Raw genomic sequence first — 10156 nt, forward strand, 5'->3', positions numbered from 1 at the left:
TTTACCTCTTATACACCACTATGTCCAACTGTCTTTGGGCGCGCGCACGGCATCCGGTGCGTGAGGTGTGTACGCGCTCAATTTTTGGGTGAACTATCCCTTTAAGACTGCTTTTGTGCTCCAGGGTCACATATGCTCTGCTGCCCAGTATCCCTTCTAGCCTTAACCGGTTCTCGGAGCCTCCGTGCGCCTCTAGAGGAAAACAAACGTGTGTGCAATCGATATATTACCTATCCAGCGATATTCTCCTCCCAATGACGAACTCCGAGCATCATCCTGAGGCTCAGCCAACCCGCTGTCAGGCGCCACGTCGCGCTGGCCTCGCCATCTTTCAGTCGGGAAAGCCGTGTTTATAGCGCGCTGCAGGTGAAGATCCGCACTCGAGCCGCTTCACGCATTCATCTCAACGAACCCTTCATCACATCCAAAGAAACATGAACGTATTCAGACTGACGGGGGACCTCTCCCATTTAGCAGCCATCATCATCCTCCTGCTGAAGATATGGAAAAGCAGGTCGTGTGCAGGTGAGCAACGCAGCGATTTTAGCAGAAAACGCGCACTGTGCACTTTTTAGGGCTGTTTTTTGAGTGTGCGAACTTCGCATTTGGTCAAAGTCTGTTTGTGTGATTTGTTTATGTGGCAGCTGATCCACTCGTTTGTGATGTGAACTCGAGCACTAGGCCTCGTTTGAGTGAGTTAGACTGAATAAGCAAGTGTTGGTGTTTAATGACAGTTGTTTGGGTTTTAATGCATGTATGTGCGATGCAATGCTCTTGAATAACTGATGTTTCGTTTTCGAGTAAGTTGCATTGAGTTGCATGGCGTATAAATCAAAAGCAACAGTGATTTGAACCAGCTGAATGTTAACTTTGGAGTTTTGCTCTATTTAGGTTATCAGGCTGTAGATAACTAGTGACTTCATTCATTCATCCTGATTGCATGCTCTGACCTCTGACGTGGCAGCAGGATCTTATTAGAATATTATTTATTTGACACTGACAGTCACTGTAGGGGTCTCTGGGTTTATTGCAACGTTGTTTTGTGATCTTATTGTACAAGAACTCTTCACTTCTGCATGCTTTAGTGATGTTGTAACAGCCTTATTCATGTTAATGTCTTACAAAACAAACTGAAAGTGTGAAATGGGGTTCAGATCGCATTAAGGACAATGAATTGTTGAAATTGATGTTGTTGCTGTGTGTTTTTCAGGAATATCTGGGAAGAGTCAGATTCTGTTCGCCTTGGTGTTCACCACTCGCTATCTGGACCTTCTCATGTCCTTCATTTCTTTGTACAACACCACCATGAAGGTGAAGCAGAGCAGATTAAAGTTCTAAACATGCACTTATTCATGCCTTTTTCACAAACCTAACAGACCTGTCATATTTGATATATGTTGAATTTATGTGCTATATAAAAAAAAAAAGTGAGAAATCAAATAAAAGGGCCAATCAGAGTTTGTTTACTCTAGAATATGAATGTGCATGAAGTTGACCTTGTGTTTTTTTTTAATGTGATTTGCGCTGAAATTATTTTCAGTGGTCAGAACAGAAACAGCAAGTGTAATTTGTTTTTAATTAAAAGAAGGTACTATATTTTGTTTCTGTAATATTTATTCTTTAATATTTTGTGTTATTAGAGGGCTTTTCATGGTGTCAGACCATTTTGATCTCTAAATTATGCATGAATTATTTTGATATAACAGTGCAAATATTATTAAAAAATATATCATTATATTCTATTAACACAGTGTTTATGTTAAAAATAGAGCAACACTTTTTTTAAAAATCTAATGCATGGTGCGTGTGTGTATATATGTATATATAATATACTGTATATCATTTAATTTATAATTTTTTATATATATATATTTCAGACATAATTTTTAGATATCATGACTGAGTTGTAGATTGTACCACAAAAAAAAAAGCTTTATATTTTTAATTTCCATGGTGGTCATTTTTGACTGCAAAGTTTAAAAGTGTACTTTTAAACTTTGTGACTTTTTTTTGTAACACTGTTTTGTTGCATGTTCCCATGCAGGTCATCTATATCGCATGTGCCTATGCCACGGTTTACCTGATATACGTGAAGTTCAAGGCCACGTATGATGGAAACCACGACACGTTCAGAGCGGAGTTCCTGGTCGTTCCAGTCGGCGGCCTGGCCTTCCTCGTCAACCACGACTTCTCTCCTTTGGAGGTGAGAGCAAATCCGTTCCTGCATTCATTCACCTTTTAAGTTTGAATAATAGTCTAATAGTCGACTAACGGTTAGTCAACCAGAAGAGGCTTGGTCGACCAAAATTGCATTAGTTGCCTAGTCGCAGAAAAAAAATCAAAATCAAAAATCCACATGAAGTGGTGAAGTCACGCTTTCCGTGACGGACAGATCGTTAACGGCTGGTCTGTGTGGTAAAACTACTCGGGCAGGACATCCAAACGCTCGCCTATCATCCATTGACCTCAAATATGACTTATCATCTGAAATGTGTTAGTAGCTGCAACTTTACATGGCTGCTCAATCTAATGTTAACCTAGAGAATGTGCGCTATTGAAGCTGTGGAAGCTGAAAAATAGCGCGCTCGCTGCATGACAGATGGAGGCGGTCACTTGCTCTTAAAATACTCCATCATTTTTGCTCATACAGATAAGAGTAATCTGTAAAGACTCTGTTTATCTGTGGTGCACTCACAATAACAACAAAACATTGTGCTTTTGTAAAATAATGAACGTAAACAGGATGCGCTTTCTGCCATCACGGTCTCTGAACTAGGCTTGCTGTGATAGACGGTGTTTTCGGTTATACCGGTGTTAAGCCGCAACACCGGTTACGTCATTTGCTTTCCGGAGTTAAGCCGCAACACCGGTTACATCATTTGACTACCGCGGCACCGCCCCCCACCGTTGTTTTGTTTTTTTTAGAGTAACAAAAATAATTTAGCCTAGTTCAGTTAGAGGACGGCACTTTTAAAAACTAAACGCTCAATGCAGCGTGCCAAACCCTGCGCGAGTGACAGTGCACCACGGAGCAGGAGTCAGATTTTATTTATCACGTGAGGAGAGTGAGTCGAGCTGACTGACAAGAGTGAGGAGAGAAAGACAAGACGATGGCAGAAGATTGTTTAGAAAGGAAATGCAAAGGCCTGTTTGACAATATTTTAGATTTCGAAAAGCCTATTGACTGGAAGTTTTTTTTAAACATTCGTTTCTTATTTATTTGGTTCCACAGTGTTTGCTGATTACTTTATTTAAACTTTGTGTATTTTATTTATTTTATTTTACATCAAGGTGTATATGCCGTGCCTCCAAGTTTTCTTATTCGTCTTGCTAATAAACGTTCTATGTTTCTTATTTATTTGGTTCCACAGTGTTTGCTGATTTTCAGTTTTATATACCTATTTAAACTTTGTGTAGCCTAAGAAATTTGTTATTTTATTAGGCATAGGCCTATATGGTGTATTTATACCGCTTGAATTGAATCAATGCTGAATTGCCCCTAATTTTAAAGTGCAAGTAAAATGTGCACAGTGCTTTTTCAAGCTATTTGAAAGCCAAGAAATCAGAGGAAAAGAGGGAAAAACTCAAACGAGCAATTGCTTGACGCCGAATTGTGGCAATTCTATTGCCACTCATTTGAAAGTGAAAGTAAAATGCGCACGGCACTTTTACAAGCCATTTGAAAGCGAAGAATAGAGGGAAACTCAAACGAACTAACGCCCCCACCCCCCACCACCCCAACGGTGATACCGGTATTACCGGTGTTGTCACTCGTCGATTAACCGGTGGGAAAATTTCCTCACCGTCACAACCCTACTGTGAACCTGAGCACGTCACTTCGAAACTCTTTGTATACGTGCCTTACAGACATGAAAAATATATCTATAAACAGTGAAATGTCTACTTTTCAATTGAACCAAGTCAAATGGAAAACAAATATTCTCAGATTATGTAATGCATACAGAGCGCATCCACTACTGCGGAGATGACGAGTCCGTGTCGCTGATTTAATCTCTAAAGCCGAAAACAAAGTTTATCAATAAATTATTAAAATGTTAATGCATCCTCCTTACTGTTTTATCATCATCATTACTTGCTGTGGCAAGCTTTATGCGTGCGCTTGAGCGCTTATCAGGCTGTATATGCATACTAGGCAAACAAAAGCTCATTATTATGATTTAAATGGTTTATTAGCAAACGTGCGATTAGTCGACTAATGCTTAAAATGAACGACTGCTAGTCGACCAGAAAAATCCTTAGTCGAGGGCAGCCCTACAAGTTTGTCTCAAGTTTATCCATTTATATTCTCATCATCTCCTCATTGTAGATCATGTGGACGTTCTCCATCTACCTGGAGTCCGTGTCCATCCTCCCACAACTGTTCATGATCAGCAAGACCGGAGAAGCCGAGACCATCACCACTCACTACCTGTTCTTCCTCGGCCTCTATCGCGCCCTGTATCTCATCAACTGGATCTGGCGCTTCTACTTCGAAGGCTTCTTCGACATGATCGCCATCGTGGCAGGCATCGTTCAGACAATCCTGTACTGCGATTTCTTTTATCTCTACGTAACAAAAGGTGAGTGTTTTGGGTTTAAAAACCCTCAGGTGTGTTCTTTGTTCAGGCTCAGAATGCACCTGCTAGTGTAAATGGTTTTGAAATACAGGTACAGCAGTGATCAATCCTGCAAACATAATAATAACTCAAGGTACTCGATTAATCTGTCAGGTACTTAAGTTAACAAAATGACCGAAATGCCCATCCTTGTTTTGAAAATGCATCTTTTAGTTCAGTGGTTCTCAGCAAACATCCATCAGGAATTATTCAATCATTTAATTGAATTAGTAGTAGTAGTAGCTAAAATACTAGAGGAAATCGTAGCCAATATTGTCTTTAAGTATTGCTTTAGAGTAAAAAGGACTGAGAACTAGTGTCTTAGATTTTGCATATATGTATGACTTATTGCTTTTTAATCAGGAAAAATAAAATGGGTTTAAGTGTTTTAAACTGCAATTGATTGTGAAATCAATGTGACTACTACTAGTTTAGCAATGATCAAACATCACTGTAATCAGTAAAGGAACACCCATCTCAGGCTTGATTGTTTTAATACAGTGGTGTAGATCATGCACAGCACATTCGGCCCGTAAGTGCATCATCGCAAACTCTCATCCTGCCTACTTGCAACAGTATATCATCGTTGTAGTTTAGGGTTTAATTGTTTGGCTGTATTGATTCCAGTGGGCTCTTAACGACATGCTTATCAGGATCTAAACAAATGCTTTGTGGCTGTCTTAATAAATGGTGTTCTGATCTGATCGTTGGAAGCTGCTCAAGTGTTTCTTTTCATTATTTCAGTGTTGAAAGGAAAGAAGCTGAGTCTGCCAGCTTAAGTCTGAAAGAGTGCGGCGCACGGGACGCAGAGGACGAGTAAGATGCCTGAGACGGAGTACGAAAGAAGAGATCCAGTCCTGTTCACATCAGGTGCTCTGGAACAGCTCTGGATTCAAGATTCAGAACCACGACTTCAACCAAGTCTTCGGATTCCTGTTTTATGCATCTTGTCTTACCCTTTTTTATTATTCTGTATCAAAGAAAAAGTTTTCTACATGAAGCGTGTGCTATGATTTGACCGACGGCATCATAAACGAGCTGAACGTTGCCTCGGTGCTAACAGGCAGGGACTGATTCTTATGATGAATATTGATTTTGTTTGTAAGAGTATTTTCAATCTGATTAAATGTACGTTTTCAAAAAGATTATGGGAGTATTTGTAGCTCCATGGGGTAAAATTGAAAAAAAAAAAAAAAATGTTTTTGCTCAAATTCTTATTGCAATAATCCTATTTTAAAAAAAGTCGGTCATAATATAGTGGTTCCCCAAACCTCTCGTTTCAAATGGTGCAATCTCAAAGTTTGCAAGATGGAAATTTCAAATTTGTACTTAAAAAGCTGAACTGTTGGGAACCAACGTCTGTCAGCGTACAGTATTGACACTGCCTTTATCACTGTAAATGGCTTCATAAAGAACCAAAAATAAATTGTACAAATGTTCTCACAGATTTTTATGCAGTTTATTTTTAGGATTTTTTTTTTTTTTTTTTTACAATTATTTTTCTGAAAATTCACCTGCAGTTTGATTGCTTTAAAATTGTTTTTTTTTTTTATTGATGTAAAATATGGTGCAATATGCTGGAATGTGAACTCATGGACAGATATTGATCTTGAATTGTTCCTAAATCACTTTTTCAGCAGAAAGTCTTTATTGCCCATACTATATTAATATCAACACCTGTATTGTTCATTTTATTTCTGGCCAATATGATCAGACTTTTAATATACACCTTTTTTTAATCACAATAATTACCACAGCCAGGTTTTAGATTTGCTTTGAATCAAGCTTTTGCATGGTGGCACAACCTAAAATAAAGATTTTATGGGAAACGTCGCTTGTTTTGAAAATGTAATGCACAAATCATTTTTGACCACCACACGACTCAAGAAGCCACGTAGCATTAACATAAAAACCAGAAGCTTTTAAATATCAAAGCAAGAATCTTGTCCTGTGACATTAGGTGTGTTTACATGGAGCATTGTAATCGGTTTAAAAGTCCAATCCGAATGAAAATGCTCCATATAAGCACCTCAATCGGAATAAAAGTGCCCAAACCAAATAAAATTGTAATCGGTTTGAGAGGGGTAGGATAAACCTTTCTATAAACCGAACAAAATTAAAATTCTGCCATGTAAACGCGTTAAACCGATTACTTTGCATCTTACATCACGTCAAGAGGTCTGAGTCGTCAAAATGGGAACGTGATGTCGGTATACATTTATTTTATTTATAATCCATATATATATATATACAGTGATGGGGAAAGTTACTTTTAAAAGTAATGCATTACAATATTGCGTTACTCCATAAAAAGTAACTAATTACGTTACTTAGTTACTTTTTAAGGCAGGAGAGCTGTCAGTAAATAAATTGGAAGAAAAAGTAACGCGTTACTTATTTGAAAAAGTAACTCCGATATTCTCTTGTAAATTAAAAAGTAATGCGTTACTTTACTAGTTACTTGTGTGTGTATATATATATATATATATATATATATATATATATTGTATTAATGAGATGAATGTATGTTCTGAATTACTTACTTTTCAATAAACATAAATAAATTTAGAATGGATGTTTAAAACCGTTACATAATAAACTACATTTTGCTTTATAGTAACGCAATTAACAAACTGTTCGAAATAACCGAGTCACTGAAATTACTTGAATTCCACACGGAACTATTTAGCTCCCGGAACTTCTTCTGACGGAGTCGGACACATTTCGTTGCTACACAGAACAGAAAAACAAAGCGAGCAGGGCAGAGATGTTTCTTCATGTCAGACGTCAGTGAAAGAGGCGTTAATTACCCACATGTCGCAATATCAAGATCCGAGGAGCAGTTACAGGCTGGCAGAGTAATGGGGTTTTGTAATGCTCGCTGTCATACATTGATGATCGCGACAGGAAATCTGGGTTGAATTTGAGAAGATCACCATCAGAGAGCGGTCAGGATGCCCGGGATGGTGGTGCTTGGACGCCGATGGCGGATCGCCAGCGATGATCTTGTGTTTCCTGGTGCCTTCGAGTTATTTATCAGAGCTGTGTGGTAAGACACTCAAAACAGCGATCTTCTGAGCTTCCTACACGAGTAGGAATAGTATACACACCATGGTACTTAAACAGAAATACCACACTTACTCTCTTACTGTGGGGGTGATAAGATATTCACAACTACATGCCCATAAATATATGTCAATACCATACTAATGTTCTAATATTTGTACTATGCAGTACTTTTGTGTGTTAAGTGCTCATACACTGAACAAAATTATAAACGCAACACTTTTGTTTTTGCCATTTTTGTTCAGTGTAGGTACTTGAATGACACTCAAACCTCTTGTCATCTCTTGTCTCTTAGGTGGATTGTGACTTTAGTTCTGTACACCAACCATAAGGGACGATTTGACTGTCAAGGTGGTGCATATCTGCATAATTACCTCGTAGTTCTTCTCGTTCTTTTGGCTGTCATTATTTTGACACTTTGTGCAATCGTTTACATCAGTGCTCAAGGTAAGTGAGCGAGCGGACGCATGCTGTGGTTTCTTCACATCTGGAGGGTTTGTCAGTGTAACGCTGCTGTGATTTGGTTTAGGAACCATCATGAATCCCGGTCCTCGGCGCTCTATGCCAGCTCTGGTGTATCTGCGGGCCCTCTTGTACTTCCCTGAGTTCATATGGGCCTGTCTGGGGGCCGTTTGGGTGTCTGACAACAGCACAGGGTGTAAGCCGGCGGAGGTCGGGGCTGTGATTGGAGCTGTGGTTTCCAGGTAAGGAAAAAAAAATCCTTTTGCGAGATATTAATACTTTAATTCAGCAAGGATGCATCAAATTAAGCAAAAGTGACAGTTGACATTTATAATGTTACAAAAAATGCTGTTGTGTTGAACTTTCTATTCGTCAAAGAATCCTGAAAAATAAAATGCATCACAGTTTCCACAAAAACATTGGGCAGCACAACTGTTTTCAACATTGATAATAATCAGAAATGTTTCTTGAGCAGCAAATCAGCATATTAGAATGATTTCTGAAGATCATGTGACACTGAAGACTGGAGTAATGATGCTGAAAATACAGCTTTGATCACAGAAATAAATTACATTTTAACAGATATTCACATAGAAAACAGATATTTTAAAATGTAATATTTCAAATTTTTGATCAAATAAGTGCAGCCTTGATGAGCAGAGGAGACTTCAAAAACATAAAAAAATCTTGCAAACAGTAGTGCATGTTTACAAAATTAGTTGAATTACTTGTACCATGTTTTCATAGACATTTTTCTAAACACGTGGATTTGTCCTGTCCTCATGCAAATTGTGATTAAAACAAAATACAGGCACATAAAAGCTAGTATTCTCTCTTTGTTTTTATATAATACATTTATTGTTTATTATTAAATAGGCTTGTGTCTCAGCCCTGTTGCAGTTGCATGTGTTTCCTTCCACTTTTAAAGTACTGATCTATTCCCTAAATCAAAACAACTTTGTCATAGTAGCATCATTGTCCTTTCAAAATAAGGGATAAGTTAATTTCTCAAGTTAACTCTGTTATTTTTAGAATGGATGATTTAGTTATGATAATGATAACTGAAAACTGAATAAAGCATTAAATGCTCTTTCTAATTGGCACCTTGGGGTTTCTAGACCTACAGCACGAGCTTATAAAGTCAGATTATACTATAAAACTGTCAGTCTTTCAAAATGCAAAATGATATCCCAAAATGTATTCAAATGAATTCATCTTACCTTGAGATGACACAATGAACACTTGTGTGATTGAATGTATTTACTGGAAGCTGGCATGGAATGACTCATAGATTGATTGTACGCTTAGATAATCATACAAAGCCAATGTTTCTGCAGGATAAAGTGTTTAGCTTGTAAAGCGCTGTGTGTGTGTGTGTCCTCAGCTGGATCATCCTCCTGTCTATGGTGGTGGGTGTGCTGGTTGTGTTCGATCCTCTGGGCAGTCAGAGGCCGGGTGTTCTGCCAGACGCTCCGCTGGGTATGAGGGATCTGGAGAGCAGCGAGTCGTCTCAGCTCTTTTACACGGCGCACACGGTGGCGTCGCGGGTGTGGGAGAGCCGTCTGCGTCTGCTGTGCTGCTGCCTGCCGCAGGACGACAACCACCGCGCCGCCTTCTCCAGCATCGCCCAGCTCGTCAGCGGCTTCTTCCTGGTCCGTTGTCTTTACCACAGAACGAGTGCATTACACTGAAAAGTCACATAAATATCTCCTTAGGCCCGGCACCAGCATCAAATCACTTAGGGTGCTTCTTAAATTAGTGAGAGTGCTCTAACTAATATATATATATATGTCCGCATCAAAAGAAATTTACAAAAGTGATTATATGTCCATAGAAAGCACATTAAATGTAAGTAAAGTGTCTACTTTTAAGGTTTCAAATAAGATTTTGGAGAATAAAATGTTAAAATTTGGTTGAAATAATGTCACATTGTCATTCAGTGTAACACAATATTTATGTAAAAATTCAAACAACATGCTTATTCTGACGTGTACATATTAAAATATATAAAA

The 10156-nt window shown here is 38.5% G+C and overlaps 2 protein-coding genes across 2 annotated transcripts in view; both read left to right on the forward strand.

Moving 5' to 3' along the window:
• The first annotated feature begins 255 nt into the window (after positions 1–255).
• Positions 256–6061, forward strand: kdelr2b (KDEL endoplasmic reticulum protein retention receptor 2b). The gene is made up of 5 exons (XM_016440844.1): positions 256–525; positions 1211–1311; positions 2045–2203; positions 4328–4580; positions 5361–6061. The coding sequence occupies exons 1-5, from the start codon at positions 435–437 to the stop codon at positions 5393–5395; spliced, it is 639 nt and encodes a 212-aa protein (XP_016296330.1). The 5' UTR covers positions 256–434; the 3' UTR covers positions 5396–6061.
• A 1274-nt stretch (positions 6062–7335) lies between these two features.
• The window catches only part of daglb (diacylglycerol lipase, beta), an 11395-nt gene continuing 8574 nt past the window's right edge, over positions 7336–10156 (forward strand). The window contains exons 1-4 of the mRNA XM_016440845.1: positions 7336–7665; positions 7978–8129; positions 8212–8386; positions 9529–9796. Of these exons, the coding sequence (XP_016296331.1) occupies positions 7571–7665; positions 7978–8129; positions 8212–8386; positions 9529–9796 (690 nt within the window). The 5' untranslated portion in view covers positions 7336–7570. The remainder of the gene's footprint in view (positions 7666–7977; positions 8130–8211; positions 8387–9528; positions 9797–10156) is intronic.

The sequence above is a fragment of the Sinocyclocheilus anshuiensis genome, unplaced genomic scaffold (genome assembly GCF_001515605.1).
Source record: "Sinocyclocheilus anshuiensis isolate Anshui unplaced genomic scaffold, SAMN03320099.WGS_v1.1 scaffold454, whole genome shotgun sequence".
NCBI lineage: Eukaryota > Metazoa > Chordata > Actinopteri > Cypriniformes > Cyprinidae > Sinocyclocheilus > Sinocyclocheilus anshuiensis.

Coding starts and splice junctions, on each gene's coding strand:
- kdelr2b (XM_016440844.1), top strand. CDS start 435: ATGAACGTATTCAGACTGACGGGGGACCTCTCCCATTTAGCAGCCATC. Junction 1,312..2,044: donor TGTACAACACCACCATGAAG/GTGAAGCAGAGC, acceptor GTTCCCATGCAG/GTCATCTATATCGCATGTGC. Junction 4,581..5,360: donor TTATCTCTACGTAACAAAAG/GTGAGTGTTTTG, acceptor TCATTATTTCAG/TGTTGAAAGGAAAGAAGCTG.